Source organism: Tachypleus tridentatus, chromosome 3 (assembly GCF_004210375.1).
Source record: "Tachypleus tridentatus isolate NWPU-2018 chromosome 3, ASM421037v1, whole genome shotgun sequence".
In the NCBI taxonomy this organism is placed as follows: domain Eukaryota; kingdom Metazoa; phylum Arthropoda; class Merostomata; order Xiphosura; family Limulidae; genus Tachypleus; species Tachypleus tridentatus.
In genome coordinates, this window is record NC_134827.1 from 57,854,097 (window position 1) to 57,874,553 (window position 20,457).

The window sequence follows — 20,457 nt, forward strand, 5'->3', positions numbered from 1 at the left end:
CATCTAACTTGTTTGTTTGTTTTTTTAAAAAGGGATAAAATAAATGTAATGAACTTTAAATTATTTGCTTTGTTTAAATCACACAAAAGATACACGAGGGGCTATCTGCACTAGTTGTCCCTAATTTAGCAGTATACAACTAGAGGGAAGGCAGCTAGTCATCACCACCACTACAAATGGGCTACTCTTGGGCTACTTTTTACGAACAAATAATGGGATTGACCATCATATTCACATGTATTTTTTATACTCTGCTGTCTTTTAAACTACATGTAATGCATTTACACTGAATTATTTTAGAAAAGTGTTTTATCACCCTTTTAAAATTGTACCTTTGAAGACCATTTACTCAAAATAACTGCATTTTTGAAGAAGAATAAGGCATTTTTTAAGTTTAATAATTTTAAGAAAGAATTTATACAAAAGATACATCGCTTGTTAATTTTGTTTGATAGAGTTATTTAGTTACAGTTTTGTTGTAAAACCAATACCAAACACTTTAGTGTCATCATAAAACTTATAATCTGATAATCAACTACAACATTGCAAAATCATCATCAAGATAGATAGACTCTAGACAAATTGTATAAAACTGGACAAAAAAAGTCAGATGTTTGTTTTGATGTTTATTATAAATTGATAACTGCTGTTCTTACCCCTGTAATAAAGTTTACTGTTGATAATTTGTTAATGTTCCTGGTGATATAAAAAAACACACACATTATGAAATTTACATTTTGTGTGTTAAAAATTTACATGTATTTTGAGAAACTTTCTCAAAAGAATAACTTTAGGGAACATTCAAACATTATTTTTATAAATCAAAGTTTGAAAAGATGTTCAAAGGAAAATACTAGAGAGTAGCTGTAAATATCATACTGGAAACAAACAAACTTGTCCTGAGCACCCACTCAAGGCAGGAAAACAAGGTCATTAACCCTTTCACATCAAGAAGGTCAAGCTGCATATGTCACAACCTTTACAGAGTTAAATTCAAAATTTAATTAAACTAGTTTATTATCGATGTATACAAGTAAACTTTGCATCACAATGTAATTACTGAATCAAATTTTAATAGTATTTAAGTTCTTAGATTCTTCCTTTTTTTATAATTTACTTATCACCTCTACAAGAATTGAATAATTTTATGTAAATTAGTTATTATAAAGTAGTTATTTTACGGCTTTCTATCTTATTCGTTCATGATGTCATACACTAGGAAATTAGTCATTTAGCACGCACACAGCTTCTCTTTACAAGCTGCCAATAGTTCTCTATGATGTTGTATATCCATAGACTTACCACTATATCAGCAAGGGGCATTTAGTGTGGTAGTGCCATTAGTAAAGAACAAAAAAAGATGCTGGTAAACAGTACATTTTATGTTTTTCATGAATATTCTTTATTTATTACTATAAAAGTAACTAAAATGAAAAAAACAAGAAAGTTGTTAGGTTAGATTAGCTAAAATAATGAATAGTAATAAGAAATATTCTTCATATTGTTTAATGTAATTCAAAAGGGTAACATGAGCTGAAGGTTCACCAAGTGATTTAAAACTTGTGAAGAAGGACTGTTTGTTTTGAATTTTGCACAAAGCTACTCGAGAGCTATCTGTGTTAGCCGTCCTTAATTTAGCAGTGTGAGACTAGAGGGAAGGCAGCTAGTCATCACCACCCACCGCAAACTCTTGGGCTACTCTTTTACCAATGGATAGTGGGATTGACCATGACATTAGAATGCCTCCACGGCTGAAAGGGCGAGCATGTTTGGCGTGATGGGAATGCAAACCCGCAACCCTCAAAGGAAGGATTAATAGTTAAACATGGTTCAAAAGTCAATAAAACTGTAAGATTAAGAAGAAACAGAAGATGTATATTGTCACAATTTGTTGTCATTTTAGCACAATAAAAAAGTAATTAACAATTATTTCATAATTTTATGGTGGTTATGAGGATGTTTAGATTGGCTGATCATTTGAAAGTTACAGCTTGTAAAATAACAGATAAAATAAACTTTTTACTGACAGCAAACATCATCTGATATTTATGAAGGAGGTTTAAAGAACTACATAAGTGAAATTTGAAAATTTTTAAATGAAGTATTTTTAATCTTAACATGAAAAATCACTTTGCAATCATAACAGTCAACACTGACAACATATAATTAAAATACTTGTATGATTACTGTCAAATTTGTCATGACACAACTAGTACCTTCACAATCACAATAGGTATACTGCCATGGTTAAAAGTTCATGTCAAATACACAAGTCCATTGTGATAAATTAATAACTGAAATAAAAGTACACATTACCTCTAAGGTGTCAAAATTCGTTGCATCCCAATGGTGGGTGATTTTTGATGAGTATCTTTTCCACAATTCCATAAAGATAACGGCTGAAAGTAAATAAAAACAAAGTGATAAAGTTTATCATCACTAAAGACAAAAATCGCAACAGAATACAAATTACTCTTTAAACTTATATGGCTCATGATAATTTATTCAACTATTTTTGTTCACCAAAGTGTTAGTAATAATAAACTTTGTAAAGTGTTTTCTTTTTTCCTTGAAAAGTCCCAAATTACAGACAAGATATCTCAAAGTAATAACATGCTTTTGGAATTAATTTGAAGTGTTTGATGTGAGACTTCAGTAATAGAAGTTTAAAGTCTTGAATGTGTAGCAAATTTGATGTGCTTTATGTTGGTTTGAAATTAAGACCATTTCAAGTATTGCAGGTTGGACGTTTTTATGTTGAAGTAACCCTTTTGCTATGGGCATCCATTACCACACATATCATGAGGATTTTCTTAGTGAGTTACTTTCCCAAAATTCAGGTCCTTTGTAAGGTCAGTTTTATGTTACTGGATATGGTAGCATGAGCATACATGCACCTTGTCATTGTAACTTCTACACTGTTATCCAGACACAGTTGAAAGATCAATATAATAAATTTATATATGTACGTGGTGTGGACAAGAAAAGTGGCCTCCTCGAAAATACTGTTAATTTGTTATATATTTTATTTGATAATAGAAAAATGTGTTAAATGCACTTCACAAGATCTATTCCAAAATAATATCAAATAAATTAACATTTTCAAGGGAGAGGCACTCTTTTGTCCTCCCCTTCTATATAAATGTATAATGTTATCAAATTTAAGCTATTTTATATGAGTTATAGTTTGTAGTTATTCTAGAATGAAAAAGGCATTATTTATATTAATTTCCTAATTGTTTATAGTGGTCAAATCTATCAAGCCCATACAGAGTTTCATTAGTAAAAATAACAGACAAAACATTATGTTTTTCTTTGTACAAAAATGTTTGATAATTATCTGGAGGTTATAAAAATTTTATATGTAAAATTTGAACATTTTCTGATGCACACAAACATTTTTAACCTTAAAATCAAAATTACTATGCATGTTAGATAGTCAACATGCTAAAAGAAAATAGGCATAAGAAAAGCGTAACTTAAAAAAGTCTTAAAACTAATTTACAAAAAATTTGATATTTTGTGTATGAAAGCTCTAACAGAGTCTGAAGAAGAGAATATTATTTATATAACTTTAACATGTAAATCTATATAATACTTACCCCAGAGTGACATAAAAACAGCAAAAAATACAGCAGCACCATTGTCAAAAAGATGTGTAATTTTGACAAAAGTGCATGTCTGTCCTAGCTGTTCATATTTACATCCTTTTATGTCACACCGAGGACATAAAATTACGTCATTGTGGTTCTCACAGACGTCCTTGCTGTAAAAAAAAAAAAATGCAATTTTGTTTTAAATTTATAGAATAAACACAGTACAGTTGAACATTTAAATCAATCATAATATACAACTATCAATTTCAATGATAATGCCACATAAACTAACTAATTAATTGAAATTATGTTTAAATCAATTTGTCACAAAAATTATTGAAAATATTTTTAGGTACATTAATGGTTAAAAACATATCAACCAATAAAAATTAATGGTTCCAATTATTACTCTTTGCAATTATTCCAGCTACAAATGTCTTGTGCAAAATAATTAATTAGTTAAACACTGATTAATTAGTCCAGTGATTAATTACTTAACACATTCCATCAATTACATATCTCTAAATAACTGATTTATTTGAGGTATAATTTAGAAAATGATCAAACATGAGTTATAAAAATAATAAACTGTTTGATAACTCTTTTAACTTTTTTCTCCCCTAATTCATACCTGTGAGCATCACCCACCAAGGTGAAGAACCCATAGATGAAACACAGCACTCCTACTGCTGAAGCTGGGATCAGCATACAGGTATAAAATCCCAGCCAAGCAAAGTAGAGGCCAATTTTCACTCCAAAATATTCCCTGAAAAAATTGAAAGGAACAAACAATAAAGTGATTCTTATCAAACAAAATATAGTGGATACAATAACTAATGAGGAACTCCAAAAAATCAATCCATAAGAACCTTTTTTTTTTTTTTTTATAAAGATTTGTCTCAATTTTAAACTCTGATTAGTATGAGAGCAAAGTGATTTTCATGCTAAAATTAATAATATGTTTATATCTTTAATATTACAGTTTCCAAATTTCATTTGCATAGCTTCTAAAATCTTCTAATTGAATATCAAGTTATTTTTGGAAAATATTTATATGTCATGCATTAGTGTCTCTACCTTCACATTACATGAGCTCAGGCCATTTGTTTAACCTTGTAACCACACCAAAAAAAATATGAAAAAAATTTTCCTTTCTAAAATCCCTGCAGAGCACAATAAAAGCTTATCATTGTTTATCCTGACTATCTTCAGGCTTGTATCAGTTAAATATGACAACTTCCTTCATACTAAGCCTATGTAACAACCCAGGAATCACCTTGTATACACTTCGTTCAAATTACAGCATAAAGTTATGTCATACAAACAATCTTCAAAAGTATATACATATATTGCAAATAAATTAATCTATTTCTTCATTCATATATTCTAATGTTACCTAATAAGTATTATTTTTATAATAAAAACAAACAAAATATGTGCATAAAAATAACAAAATCTAGTACTTTATTGTGAATGCTGTAATTTCTTTTGTTGTCAAAGACTTAAAGTATTGATAGAGGCTAACCCAAATTTTCCATGGGGCTGTTTTTCATTTTTCCCCAAATTATTTATTAATTTCATACACACAATTTAGAGCACAAACAATAATAAACACAAAGAATTCAATGTCTTATAATTATTACAATTTAACTGGTTTTCTAACTAAACATTGTGCATCAAAACACTTTCCTTGGCTGGTTAAACTAAACATAGTAATAGCAGATTTGAATCTATGTTCCAAAAAAATTAAAAGCCATCCTGTGAACGAGATGACATTATACATAAAAGAGAATATTAAATATTTATTTTCTAATGGTTATCAATAATGTAATAGCAAATGTCAAAGACAGAGAGAGAGAGAATTATTTACATTTTGAAAGACTGTATGTCGAACAGAGCTGTATTCAATTTCAGTGAACCAAACACAAGTGAAAAGATGTCTAAGTTTAGCAATTTTAAACAAACAAGTGCCATCACGTGATACAGAAATGTAAACACTAAGACGTTACAAATTAAAATATTTTACTTTTGAAATTCAGAAATTAAAACTATTATATAACAGAAACATCTGATTAACTACATGCTAATTCTATTAGATCTACATCTCTTTTGGTTGGTTATTACCACATCTTTATTGAATTTTGTAGCTCAATAAATATAATACAATAGCAACAAAAGAGAATTCTCTCCCTCCTATCATGACTGACTCTCCTTATACATAATTATTGTATTCAGAATGATCGCTTTCAAAACACAACTTGTAAGAATAAAACTCCAACTGAGACTCTAAACATGGCATACAAATATAAGATGTTTTTTTGTAATTTCAATCTTTAGGTAAAACTCAAAACTTTTACCAAGTGATTTTTTATATTAAATAAATAAATTCTGTCCAGGAAATTATTAACACTCACTTGATGTCATCAAGGGGTTGCTTTTTAAATATTGTTGAAAACGAAGCCCAGTTGTTCAATAACCATTTCCTGGGAGCTTTGTCATCTGAAGAATGACATTCCCCCCTAATAATACGTCAAAATAAATTATCAACATAACCATTATTTTACTGATACAGAAAGTGAAATATCAACTAATAAAAATATGTTAAAGTGTACTTTGCTGGAAAATAATATTAATAACAAACTACAGGAGCAACCCTATCACACAAATTCATCAGGTCATAAACCTGATATAATACACACTGGCTGTAGAAATAACTGTGAACAATACTTTTAACATATGAAAAATTGTACTTTATCAACATCACGCACACTTGGAAAGAAGAATCCAATAAGTTAACTGACCTCATGTAAAGGAAAGGCAGCTTCAGTGAACACGATCTTTGATAAGCTTTGTTATTCCTGAAAAAATAGGAGAAAAACACAGTATAAATACATAAGGCATGAAATATTTAAATATAAAAATATTTAATAAAACAATGTTAACAGTGATTGCAATGACTTTTATTCATCACTATATATCATGTCATATATATTGAAACGCACATATCATACGTAACAAACCCAAGCACACATGTCAAGTACTACAGGGTTGCCAGTGACTAAGTCTTTTTTAGTAGTTTAAGAAGCCTATAACCATATTATTATTTACCAAATTTTCACTTTCTTATTCAGATGAAATAAGGTTTCATTATACTGTTCTGCTGAACCATTGAAAACAGGATTCAAAATTAAAGCTTACAGAGAAATAAAAAAGAAACTTATTGGATTGCTAATCTAAATACTGATCAACCTTTTGGACTTAATCTGGAACCTGGAATCGTTGATCTTCGTTCACTGGTTTCATCTTTGTCAAAAAAATTATTTTTATTCTTTGCTTATTTATTCTCATATTGTGAAAGCTGAATTTACTGACACATACTATTTGTTTAAGATAATTTTTCATATAATTTTTTATAAACTAATTAGTATATCTTTTTCAACCTGTCTCCAGGTGTCACCTTTACTTTACTTATAAGTGCAGTTTTAAATACACACATATTCAGCCATTTCTGAAGTAAAATATTCCTTGCACCTTTTCGCATATATTATCACCATTGGCTATATTATACTGGAAATGAGACGTTTACACAAGAACATAGAGAAATAGACATTTCTTGGAAAACCACATGATGTTCCTGATGTCACTAAACTACCTTTATTTGTATATCACTCATTTGATTACACCACCATTTCTAATTTGTAACTGAAGAAAGATCCACTTTTCAAAAGTGCTCAAATTGTGGGTTTTTTATTCATTTCTATCAAGACATCTTGAACCAACATGTTTTTACAACATCTTGAATGACCTGTACAATATATTGTCCAAATAAAAAAGCACACACACCTCCAATACTTATAGTGGGTTACAGTCTAAGAGCAGAATTAACTGACTTCTTTCCAAACTGTTTATTATCAAACGACTATGTATATTATATCACAACACAAAACAACTTGTTTTTACCTGTTACAATGCTAACTATATAGGACTGACCTAAACATTAGGGAAAGTTGCTTACTTTCTACATAAAATACAGAGTGGACCACAGCTGAAGTTATTTAAATTAACTGTGCATTGGTTTCCACTTCTGTGTGATTGTATCAGGAATACCCAGGGTTACAAAGATTTTATTTGTTTCTATTAAGACTTCTTGAACTCACATTTTTCTCACATCATAATTATACTGTTCTCATAACATCTTTAGTTTTTCACCTATGTTCTGCTATTTCTTTATTCATCAGTTAATCTGTCAATATTACAACTTCCTAAGCTTTAGACAGGAGACATTTGTTCTATGTACAGGCAGTAAAACCATAAAATTAAAAGAAGAGTATAGGGAGATGCTAAGTTGAAACTTTGAAGAAAATAGAAAGCCTAGCATTCAGAGAGGAAAAAACATGTTTGTTCATTATATTTCATATTTTTCAGTTTCTCATTTCACTGCACATTGGTAATTTCATTTCTATTAGTATTACGGTTGAAAAATAGTAGATGATATGTAAAGTTTTGCCAGAAAAATATTTTTTGAAAAGAAGTATTTTTTTTACTTTTCAAATGGAAACTTTCACTCAGACTGATTCATTTTAGGCTTTAGAAATTCACAGACAGATCTTTATGAGAAATATTGATTACTTGTGTACAGTACAGTTATAGCTATTAATTTTTATATTTATGAATATTATTCAGCACAATTAATTTTAGGACTAAAACTTAATCTAGTTGAAACTTATGAGATATAATCAAGTGTTAATAAGCAAAGGTAGCCAACCAATCAATCAGTACATTCTAATAATTATAGCTTCTTGTTTTCTGTGTATTAACTTATGAATATTAAACACTTCTTGTCAGTTTGCTATATAAAATTAGATTCATTAACTGTTCACATCATGTGATAAATAACAAAACTTCTAGTACACACTGATAGTCTTATGTCAAACTACATTAAAAAATACAAGTCTCTGAATTTAAATTGTAAAGTTTAATATGACAGAAAAGTTCAGGTGGACATTCCATCTTGGGATTTTATATATACATGAGAAAATAAATCAGCAGCTGGTCAGTACAAGGTCAAAACAAAATATAATGATGACAAGTACAAATCATTATAACCCAAAGGGTATTTTAAGACACAGATATTTAAGTGTTAGCCCTAAAAATACACACTAACTTTTAATTAACAGATTTTTTAACATGATTTTTACGAAATATTTGAGGACTATCTGTGCTAGATGTCCCAAATTTAGACTAGAGGGAAGGCAGCTAATCATCACTGCCCACCATTAACTCTTGAGCTACTCTTTTACCAATGAATAGTGGGATTGACTGTTACACAATCATGCCCCCACAGTTGAAACGCAAGCATGTTTGGTGTGACAGAAATTTAAATCTGCAACCCTCAGACTGTGTTGCAAGTGCCCTGTCCATCTGATCATGCTGAACTAAATAATTTAAGGATATATCAGTAAATCAAAAAGGTAAGCTATGCAAATTTCAGATTCTTATTTGTAATTATGTTTAGCTCATGTTTCCATCTTACTGTAAATTTTACTTGCTTGCTGTTCCTGTTAGTAAATCCTAACATAGACTTTCCATAAAAGTGTGTGATTCATTTTGTGTACAACACGGGAGGCAGTTGTGGAACAAGCACTTTGAATCACTCGCAGAAGAGGTTGCAGCAAAAGAGAAAACAATTTATGAAAGCTAATTTGTACTCAAAACTGAAATTTGTATCACCACTTGTATATGATGGTACTTTGTGTAAAACTTTTTACAAGTAAACATGATGAACTACCTTTCAGAATAGTTGGAAGATTTACAGAAATTATTACAAAAGTCAATTTAAAAAGTTTGCTTTGTTTGGAAACTTTTTTTTATACTTTTAGTACCTCTCAGAAAAAGCTACCTACATGCATATTAATTATTATAAACTCATCACTAAGTGTTATCATTTTGAAATACAAGGTATAAGTATGATACATAAAAGAATTTCATATTTTATAAAAGTAATAGAAAAAAATCAGTTTTCTCTCCCAGATAATCTAATGACTCAGTTCATAATGAAGAAATATATTTTCAAAATGTATAAATTTAGCTTAAGAATTTTTTTCAGTAATTCTAATGCACAGTAAATTATACAGAAAAGAAACTAAATACATATTATGTTAAAATATAGTGTGTTTTTTTTCACTTGCCAAATGCATAAGATTCGTTTGTGTTGTTACTGAATCTTTTTCTCTTCAAAATGAAGTCCACAATTTGAGCACGTTGGGCTGGATTGAAAAAATCTTCTTTTTTCTCTGGAACATCATATCTTTAACAAGACCAGTAAAAATAACTTTTACACAAATGTGAACACACATGAACAAAATATTTTAAAATTACAAACCTCTTTCATCTGTCAGAACAACAAGTCACATTTAAAAAGTAATTAACTATTAGAGTTCCTTAAGATGTATAACACAATAAATAATAACACAGATGTAGTGACATGACAATACTCTTTTCTTACTGGAAACCTTTACTGGGCCAGTAAAGGATGCTATGATTTATGTTATTTATCTTATTCTGATGTGACATTACATGCACTAAATATAGATCTTACTTGCCAATCTAAAATGTTTAATATAGAAGCTGATGAACCATACAGGCTTAATAATAAAGACAAATCTTTTGTTAAATCTAAAATACTTTCTAACCAACTTTACAAATAAAAAAAGGATAATTTTGATTTATTTTAATGGTTACAAGATTGGTCATACTGACAAACCTCATACAGAGTTTGGGTAGAATAATACAAAATACAGTCTAGTTTCACTGACTAAAATGTTTTAAGTTTATTTACGATGTTTAAATTTAAATTTCAGATGATTTACGTTTTAATCTACATGATAATCACTTTACACCCACAGTAGTCAATTTTCTGATTCCACATATTCACAGACTCTTGCAGTGAAAGAGACTTCATTATAAATTATGTTTTTCTCAACAAATGATTTAATGATCATTCACAGTTGATGAAATTTTTATGAAGATACACAAAACGTATTAGAAATTATTGTGGTGAAACTATAAAGATAAATTTGGAGTCACAAACTTGGCAGATTCAACCAAGCCCACAGTGAAAAGAAATGATGGTAATGATTTGACTCACTATCTGTTGTTTATGGGTTCAAATCCCTGTTATCCCAAAACATGTTCATACTTTTACCTATTGGGATGTTGTAACATTAAAATCCATTTCACTCTTTGTTAATAAAAAAAGTAGTTCAAGAGTGGGTAGTAGGTGGTTCTAAGTAGCTGTCTTCTCTTTGGTATGTCACTGCTAAATTAGGGATGACTAACACAGTTAGCCCTTAAGTTGCTTTGGCCAAAATACAAAACTAACCAAACATTAAAAAATATTAAAACACTCAATGTACAGGATATCACCTGACTAAAATTAACAAAGATTTGTAGCAAATAAAATCCAGAAAGCCCAAACATGTGTACTTACAAGTATTCCCTAGCTCTTCTATATTCAGTTGTAAACTGTTGCCTCTTTGATGTTTTGGAGGCAAAGAGGTGTGAAATTGAATGACAAACACCACTTATACCTCCTTTTAATTTTTTTTCATTACCCCTTGAAAGCTGAAACTCTGGTACCTAAAAGAAATACAAAAATAACATTTTTTAAACTGGTGTATGATTTTAAAAATGCTGAACTCCTCAAAAATACATGTGAAATGTATAACAAATTTATCACAACATAATTTATAACCAGTAGAAAATCTGTTAAAAAAACTGATACTATTCTTCAAAAGAGAGAGAGAGAAAGGAAGGAAAATATAATATCACAATAATTTATGTTTGAAGCAGGATATACTCAGTGTGTCATTGAGAAAATATCTCACTGTCTCTGGCTCTCTAATTAGCTAAATTTATCAATTATCTGTAAGATCATATGGGATGAATCATACTTTAATCAATTATTTGTATTCTAGACTTTCTATTGGTTATAAATTTAATAGGACTTAGAAAAATGTATCAGCAATTTGTAAATTTGAGCAAGTTGAAGGGCACGTGTGGCAAGAAGTTCTTCCATCTTCATTGGTTGCTCTGTAGTTCCATATGATTGAAGGATATAAGATAAAGATTTAGAAGATCAATGACATTTTACATAACATTTCATAGTTTAAGGGGGGAAGTTCAAAAGAGGTCATAACTAAAGAACAAATATTCAAATTCTCACACTAGGGTAATTTAAAATTGTTTTAAATATTTTCTTATATTATTAAGAACTAAAAATATTTATATCTTAAAAGCTGCATTATCATCTATGGTTTGTTGTCAAGTTTGTTCGTACATCATGGTAGTTAAGTGGTTTAATTATATTTTGAATCTAAATTAAAAAAAGTCATGACACGTTAGTTTAACCAGTCTGTGTGCTAAAAGTTCATACATCCCAAGTGTCTTGTCTGGATCATGAAAGGCATCAACCAATGTACTTATAGTTTTATTTGGACTATACTCTGTCCTTAAATACAAAATGATTAGCAAGTGTACTGCAAGTGATTCCAGTGCCAGCGGTAAGCCAAAAAAACTGCGAGAAAAGCCTTCTCAGTTACAACAAAACTGGAAACCATCAAGAAGTTTGATGAAAGCCAAAGACTTACTAAAAACTCCAAAGCATTTAAGTTCTCACCATCAACTACAGCAACTATCAAGAAAGAGAAAATTATTCAAAATGCTGAGTCTTCCATACGTGCATCTGTTAAGTTACTAAATCAGTATTGCCTGAAGATAATGGATAGCAAATGCTGACTTGACAGATTAAAAAAAAAGAGCATAATTTACACAGCCTACAGGTGGTAAGTGCTGACAAGGAAGCAACATCAATATGCCAACCAGTTTTAAAAGATATTATTGAACAAAGAGGACATATGACCCATCAGGTTTTCAACATTTGAAAGACTGATCTATATTGGAAGAAGATGCCAGACAGAACAAGTTTAAACAACAAAACAAATTTTGAGGATTTGTTTACAACTTTTCTGCCCTGCAGTAGAGAGATGTTTCTCTATGGAAAATGCTGCCCATAAATCACTAGTGGTTGATGACAAATCACAAAATCACCCTAACAACCTAATTTACATATCAACAAACATTTCTGTGGAGTTTCTTCCTCCAAACACCACTTCATTGATCCAACCTATAAATCAATACATCATAGCTTCTTTTAAAACATATAACTTGTGACAAATCTTCAGATAAATGATCAGGGGCAGTAGATAGCAACAGAAACACCTAAATCAGAAGTTTCTGGAAACCACTGAACATCAAGAACGTGAAGAGGTTACAACCTCCAATATGAATGCAGTTTGGAAAAAAAAAAAAAAAAAAACTGGCTAAAACGTGTGCACAATTTTCAACCTCTTGTTAAACAAAAATCACATCAGTTTGGATTTTAGTGGAATTGAAGAGCAACTCATCAATGACTTACTGATATCATACAATAAACAAATTTCCAATGAAGAACTGATAAAACACTGACCAAAATTAGCTGCTTATGAATAGAAAGATGACTAAGAACCAGAATAACAATTGTTTTTAAAACAGAAAAAGCTGCCAAATTGATTTTTACTATTTTATCAAACTGTCAAAATCCAGACCAAAATTGTGATTGAACCCTCAATAATTGAACACAATGTTTAAAATGCCCTAATCTTGTATAAAGAACTTTACAGAGATAAAAGGTGAGCATGCTAGACAAACAGCATTGGCAGCATTCTTCAATCAGTCTACACCACTGCTTCCTAGCCACGATGATGTTGACACTCCCACTAGGTCCAGCATGGCCAGGTTGTTAAGGCACTCCACTCGTAATCGTAATCCGATGGTCGCGAGTTCAAATCCCCATTATACCAAACATGCTCACTACTTCAGTGGTGGGGCATTATAATGTGACAGCCAATCCCATTATCTGTTCATAAAAGAGTAGCCCAAGAGTTGGCAGTGGGTGATGATAACTAGCTGCCTTTCCTCTTGTCTTACACTACTAAACTTGGGACAGCTAGCACAGATAGCCCTCATGCAGCTTTGTTTAAAATAAAAAAAAAAAATAATAAAAACATTTGATTATAGTAATAATTACACCATTTTCTTTTAATTAAAATTTTAAAAATATCATTCATAAATAATTTCAATATATTTTGCAAACTACAGGAATTAATACTCAATGTTAGATGTTTCTATGATAATATTTTCCATCAAAGTTATCACGGTTTTTAAACACGCAAATTCTTACAAGCTATGTATTTTTACTCAACAAATACAGGAAATAACTAAAGGAATTAATTTCACAAGTTTCAGATTTATATTTCTTCCAACTTCAATATTTTACACAATAAATCTTTGCATATTAGTTGTGTTTGTGAAAGTCATGATCAGAGTTCTAAACACTATAAAACATATCTGCCAGAATTTACTTTGGGGAAAAAAAAAAAAATCAAAGCATATTATTCTATATTGACAAATAACAGTTTGGTTAAACAACATTACAAGATTTCACAGACAGAGCTCATATGCTCACTCTAATGTTTCACAAATGATGTTTCCCCTATCACAAAGCAAACACCATATTTTTTCAACATTGTTAGAAATCCAATAACCTTTTTTGCCACCAATAACACGAGTAACAGTTTTACAAAATAATAAAACTTTTTTTCAAATCTTTCACACATCATGCAACAGATTCACTGTTATGCATTTGTTCTGATGCCTACATTTCTTTCAATTTGATGGTTGTAGTGTATATTGTTGGACGTGTATTATGCAAGCCCCAGCTGTTTTCTAACTTTGTAGAAGATTCTTGAGAGTAAGAATCAACAATATTTATTTTACAAAAATGCTTACACGTATTTAAAAATGGTTTAACATTCAAGAATATCTCCTTAAACCATATAAATCGATGCACCAAAAGGCAGAACAATTTTTTTTTATCACTACAATCAGTGCACTGCAAGCCACAGAAGCTATAATTGTGATTAATACTTATTAATCAGAAAACTATAGAATTTGATCAGGAATGTTTATAGATACTGAACATCACAACCTGTTTAACTTCAGTGAATTGAGTTATGGCATTAGTATATTTACAAGGACATTAAATATCTTTTGTGTGTATCAATCTTGTTGACAAATGACAAATTTAATACATATCAACACTTAATTAACATTTAAATTAAAATTTCCAGCTGTTTGAAATTGTAATACATTATGTACGTAACATGATAAATTGGAGACTGATCTGAGATAAATTACAATACATAACAATCAACAATATAATTTCTCTAAAATTAATTTTAAGGTAATAATGAATCACTGTTATATTGCAGCCACGATTAGCTTTACTTCTCTTTAATATCTTACTATATATAATTAAAGCATGTTCTTTACATGGTGTATTATTACAGTACTAACAGTAATTTTGTTGTAGTAAATGTATTTACCATTTGTACTACATCTTGTCCTTAGTCATAATAATAATAATGATGTTAGCTTTCCAGCTACTTCTTATAGTTTCACTTTATTCATTACTTCCTGTACTTACACATTACATCAGTAAAGATATAATGAAACACACATGTGCAGCCACAGTGAAGTAATGTTCTTGTTATCAGAGTATTTTTATTTGAAACTATGTTCTGCAATAAAGAAATAGCTCTTGCATAAACTTTTTTCTAATTTATTGAATCTTGAATGCAGCACAAAGTGGAGAATTGTTTTATGGATTTTGTGGTACCAATACAAGTTAGTTTGTTTTATAAATCTATTTTTATTAGCACTACTTTTGTCATGACATTTTAATCATAAAAATTAATTTATATTGCTAGCTTATTATACGGAATTAAGCCTATCCTAAATCACCTAAGCTAATTATTATCATGAGTTATAACTGGAATTACAGCCAAGAATATCACTAACAAACAACAATACTCAACTGACAACAACAAAGAGATTACAAGCAAAAATGTAAAACCGTATATTTAATTAGTAATATCTATTACTGAGTTGATTTTCATCGGTTTTATGTGGACAGCTGTCCTGTATCAGATATTCAAATTAATTACATAATGGTCTTGACTTTGTTGTAGCCTTCTGTTAAAATATTGTATCACAACAATAGTTTTTATCACACCAACTCCACATTATACTGTTGACATCCTCCTATCATCCCTTCCTTGTAAACAGTGATGATGTAACACTGAATAAGTTCCCACCAGTTGAATGTATTATGCTACATAGCAATTAGGGATGGTACAAGGAGTGACAGTGGTCTTTAGAATAATGTTGACTCTTTTCTCATTATCATATATATATACCATATGTTTCAGCAAGAAAAAAACATGAAGTCAAGCTTATCATTTGAAACATTACTTTTCACCAAATTAGAGCAGTTTATTCGAAATCAGCTCCCCTCATCAGTAACCCCAGAAAAGTAAACTCCTTGCAGTAGGGGACTGTAATTTATATGACTGAATTTTCCTTTATTCACCACAATACACCTACATTTGTAAACATATTTAAAGAATATAAGTGGTATTTAGCACTAGTTGCTTCAGAATGAATGAAAGTCATTACAGTAAAAAAAAAAAAAATGCTTAAGTGCAAATATAACGAGTTATCTCCTTAATCACACTTTAAGAGAAAGATCTGCATGTTAACGCTCTAGTATGATGAGACAGATTTGAATTACAGCACTGTACCTAAAATGATTAACTTTTACACATTTGGTTTATGGCAAATCAATGGTCCTTTGACAATATTAAATGTCATGAGTATACTTACAGAAGAGACTCAAGAATGTTTGTCAAAGCCCTTTATGAAGAAGAATATTGATACGGAATGCTTTTAACGAAACACAGTTCAAATAATTTGACAGTGCAACACAGCCATGAAAGGATTTACTAAATACACTCGAGAAATACATCACAGTCCTCTGTGAGGAAAGATGTTTATACAGAATATTTAGAGAAGCAAAACAATTTAAAACCTTTTAAAATCCATGAAAGAATTTGCAACAATACATTCAAAAACAGTAACAAGCTTCAAAACCACATCCCAAACAAGTACAGAGCAAACTTAAAAATTTGGCTTAGGAAAATATACCCTTCTACTCTAAAGATAATAAACAATTATCCAAAAACAATTATTCCAAAATTTACATTAATCTCTAAAACGAAAGGACAGCAAGAAAGAACACTTTTTCTAACTTATGATTCATCAGAATTCACGTATATCAGTATTTTATGCTCTATCTGACGTGTAATATTTCAGGATTGATGTATAGAAAATATCAAAGGAATAGTATAACAACACGATCATTTTTAAAATAATACAAGAATGTTATAATAATCATTTTAATCCAAACAAAAATGCACAAATTTTGCCAAACATTTTGAAAATTATTTCAAACTGTCACTGCTACAATCAGTAGTTAAGTTTTATAGCTGACAACTGTGTGCAAAAAAATTGTGGAACAAATAAAACTCATTAATATTTCATAAAAGTAATTGATCCTGTAATGTTTCTGAAAAAAAATTAGCCAACTATAAAAGCTGTGATATATCTTTTACAATTCATAAGTTAGTACTGTTCCATTGACCTCTTCATTGCACATACATTTAACATTAAGATATCTCAGAAGCAGCAAAGACTGGGAATATAACCACTATGTGGAATTTCATGAAGAAATTTTCATGTCACAGTAAACTGTAAATTTTTCTTAATTAGTTGATTATAGATTCCAAATTAAGAGTATGTAAAAACAGGATTTTAAATCCATCTTTTGTATGTAACGTTTCTGTGCCAACACAAACATTTTTTCAACACAAGGATTTATCAACCAGGATGGATGTGATGGTAGACAAAAAAACCCTATCCAAATATGTAATATTTCTTTTCTACAAAATGCAACATTTAAGACATAACTGGTTTCAACTCCCTTGATATGTTGCTTTAAAATTATCTCTTCACAAATGTCTGTAAATGCTAAGAATTTATTTGCATTTTACTTTACTTAATCCAAAAATGAGAAAATCAAAAGCTGTTCTCTTCTAAACACCATTTCAGTGTAATCACAAAATCAAATTAAAGAACTACTTCCAGTGGTGGATTAACAACATGCAGTGTCACACAGCTGTTGAACATCATTTAGGAAGGAACATCACACTGAGTTTTATGGTCATGCAAAGGAAACAAACTTACTTAACACATTCCACCAGACAAAAAGGGAAATCCATGAATTTACAAAGAAATAATTGTATAACAACTAAATACAGTAATAGTATAATAACTTCAGCTCTGATTAATATCAGTGATACAGTGTTTTGTTTGAAGATACTTTTATTCACATCATAAATATACTTGTGTAAATTAATTAATTTATTTAATATTTTTAGTTCAAACTTGCATATAGTTGAAGACAATTTGAAGTAGAATATACAAAGTTGAAAAGAATAATTACATAAATATTTGGTTATAATTAATACAGTACAAGTTTTCAACATAATTCTAAACACTGGTAAAACTTCCATCACATTTTCGTCAGTCTCATAAAAAGCTTGCATATCTTTACAAATCAATGAGCAAATACTCATTGTAAACTGTATAACAAGCTATCATTAAATCATCTTACCTCCTTAATCGGCATTTTCATCTTTAATATTTCAGCATATCGAGTTAAAACTTCCCATGGGGCATGAATTTTGACAAAGTTTACACCAACAGAGCACTATTGAAAGATAAAAAATAAGATGTAACCTTACAGAGGTTTTCTTATTGTCTATTTTCAATTCAAATGGTATTGTGAGTAAAAATATAAATAAATATATGATTTAAAACATATTTCACACAATTCAAAAAGTTTGAAAATTTTAAGATAATAGTCCAAAAATATGTTTTTCAGTAATATAAATAACTTTTTTTCATATTTTAACACTCTTACCACGAGCTCAGTACAATCAACTTGGTTTGTGGCCCCATAAAAGTTACATAAAAACATTGAAATTTCACAAGCTTTCAGTGAACATTACCAGATTTTTGAATACAAACACCAGAAATAAATCAAATTATTGACTGCTCCAAGTGGTTATTACAAAAGATAAAAAATAATTTCCTTCATCTGAAAATTATCAAATTTCATTTGTGTAATCTCCAAAACTTCTTGAATAAATATCAAAAGTTTTTCTCAATAAAACTTCATATTCTATCTTCTATTTTCTCTATCCTAATTCTCCATGCATTTTTTTCAGTTTGACACTCCTCATAAACACCATGATAAAAAAAAAGGAAACAAATCAAAATTATCATTATGTTCTTTCCATAATGACTGCAAATTGTAACAGGAAACTATGATTTTATCAAAAGTAGCTTAAATATTGTGATGATATAATTTCTACTGAAATATTTTTGTTTTATTGCTCTTTGAACTGTGTCTAACTAATAATTCCACCACAAAAGTTGAAAATCCCATGACAAAGTGTATCATATATTACATGATCAAATAATGTAACTCATGAACTACTCACAAGCATACCTTGTGAAGCATTTGTAGTACCATTATTATTTTTCTCTACCTTACCAAATTAAACCTTCTTCAATTTAACAACTATCTACTTTTTTTACATTTTATTTACCTTCATTATAATGAATAAAAAATAGATGTGAAAAACAAAAAATTACAGTACTTCACTGGATCTTCAAATTTTTTGTTTTGACAAAATTTAAGCCTAGTGTTTTGTATTAGTAGTATAAACAGGCTAAAAATTTTTGATTTGTTTAATTAATGCACTTACATACACAAAATAATAAAACATGGAAAACAAACAATCTCCTACAACTATCACAATTTCTCTGGCTTTCCACCTATGAGATAAAATTTCAGGTAAGCTCATCAAAATGTTTCACATGGAAATAACATTTGAACTGGAGGGAAAATAAACAATTCTCTGAAGAAAAAAAATGAAGTAATATAATATATAATTTGTTAGATTAAATCTTTGACTTTTTATTGCATGTAAATAAATATAGTTTATGACATCAGAAAGAACTACTGGTAATTTGTGAAAGAAAGAATGTGAGAGGCAGGTGTGGTAAGTGGATCTGATTTTCTTATTTATGGCTCTGTAAATTAATTATATTGAAGGCTTTAAAAATATGCTTTGCTTGAGCAATAACTATGTTACAACAAATAATTTCTACATCTACTTTTAGGAGAAGAAAATAAATAAGAGAGGAGACAAAAACTAGACGGTAAATTACACAATTTTCATACTATGGGAGTTTGAGGATTTTTTTAAAAGTATTTACTTATAAAATTAAGAATTTAAAATTTATGTAATATTAATATTTTAATTATTAAACATCTTTTGATTTCATGTTTATTCATATACAATGATATTAAAGTGAGATAGTTACACTTTAAATATAACTGTGAAAATGTGACATAAGCCCTAAGACCTATCCTCAGGATGAGGAGTAACCAATTTACCACATGCTATATTTCATTTATTTTTAATTCTTTTATAACAGCCCATAAAAGGTCTCAAAAGGAGAAAACTTAAATGCACTAATCACATCATGTTATTACTTTATTATTTAAAGTCAGCTCTGGTTCTATATTTTAATACATTAAAGAATTGATTAAATAACATATGAATATCATGGTTCACACAGTAAAAGATGTTTCTAGTGTGGTTTCTACATCATATTTTTGTTATGAGTACAATGTTTGTTTGTTTTAGAGCAAAGCCACATTGAGCTATCTGCTGTGTCCACCATAGGGAATACAACCCTGGATTTTAGTGTTATCACTAAACTTATCACT

General features: G+C 29.4%; 2 protein-coding genes across 4 annotated transcripts in view; both read right to left on the minus strand.

Annotated features, from left to right (window-relative positions):
* Positions 1 to 1,106: 1,106 nt before the first annotated feature.
* On the minus strand, positions 1,107 to 6,402 carry LOC143245880 (anoctamin-2-like). The gene is made up of 5 exons (XM_076492133.1): positions 6,398 to 6,402; positions 6,011 to 6,115; positions 4,228 to 4,362; positions 3,603 to 3,766; positions 1,107 to 2,399 (listed from the first exon to the last, which is right to left on the minus strand). Exons 1-5 carry the CDS (start codon positions 6,400 to 6,402, stop codon positions 2,248 to 2,250), a joined length of 561 nt encoding a protein of 186 aa, XP_076348248.1. The 3' UTR covers positions 1,107 to 2,247.
* Positions 6,016 to 20,457, minus strand: part of LOC143246933 (anoctamin-6-like) — a 39,862-nt gene continuing 25,420 nt past the window's right edge. For 2 of the 3 annotated variants that reach the window (XM_076494205.1, XM_076494204.1), the window contains exons 5-8: positions 18,268 to 18,363; positions 11,086 to 11,234; positions 9,785 to 9,903; positions 6,016 to 6,454 (exon numbers count right to left, since the gene is read on the minus strand). In XM_076494205.1, coding sequence (XP_076350320.1) covers positions 6,420 to 6,454; positions 9,785 to 9,903; positions 11,086 to 11,234; positions 18,268 to 18,363 — 399 coding nt within the window. In that variant the 3' untranslated portion in view covers positions 6,016 to 6,419. The remainder of the gene's footprint in view (positions 6,455 to 9,784; positions 9,904 to 11,085; positions 11,235 to 18,267; positions 18,364 to 20,457) is intronic. The other variant, XM_076494206.1, reaches the window with a different exon arrangement.

Excerpts from the sequence above, each read along its gene's own strand:
- LOC143245880 (XM_076492133.1), bottom strand. Across the intron at positions 4,363-6,010 it reads CAACCCCTTGATGACATCAA|GGAATATTTTGGAGTGAAAA; the intron begins GTGAGTGTTAAT and ends CAATTTTTTCAG. Across the intron at positions 2,400-3,602 it reads TGTTTTTATGTCACTCTGGG|CCGTTATCTTTATGGAATTG; the intron begins GTAAGTATTATA and ends ATTTACTTTCAG.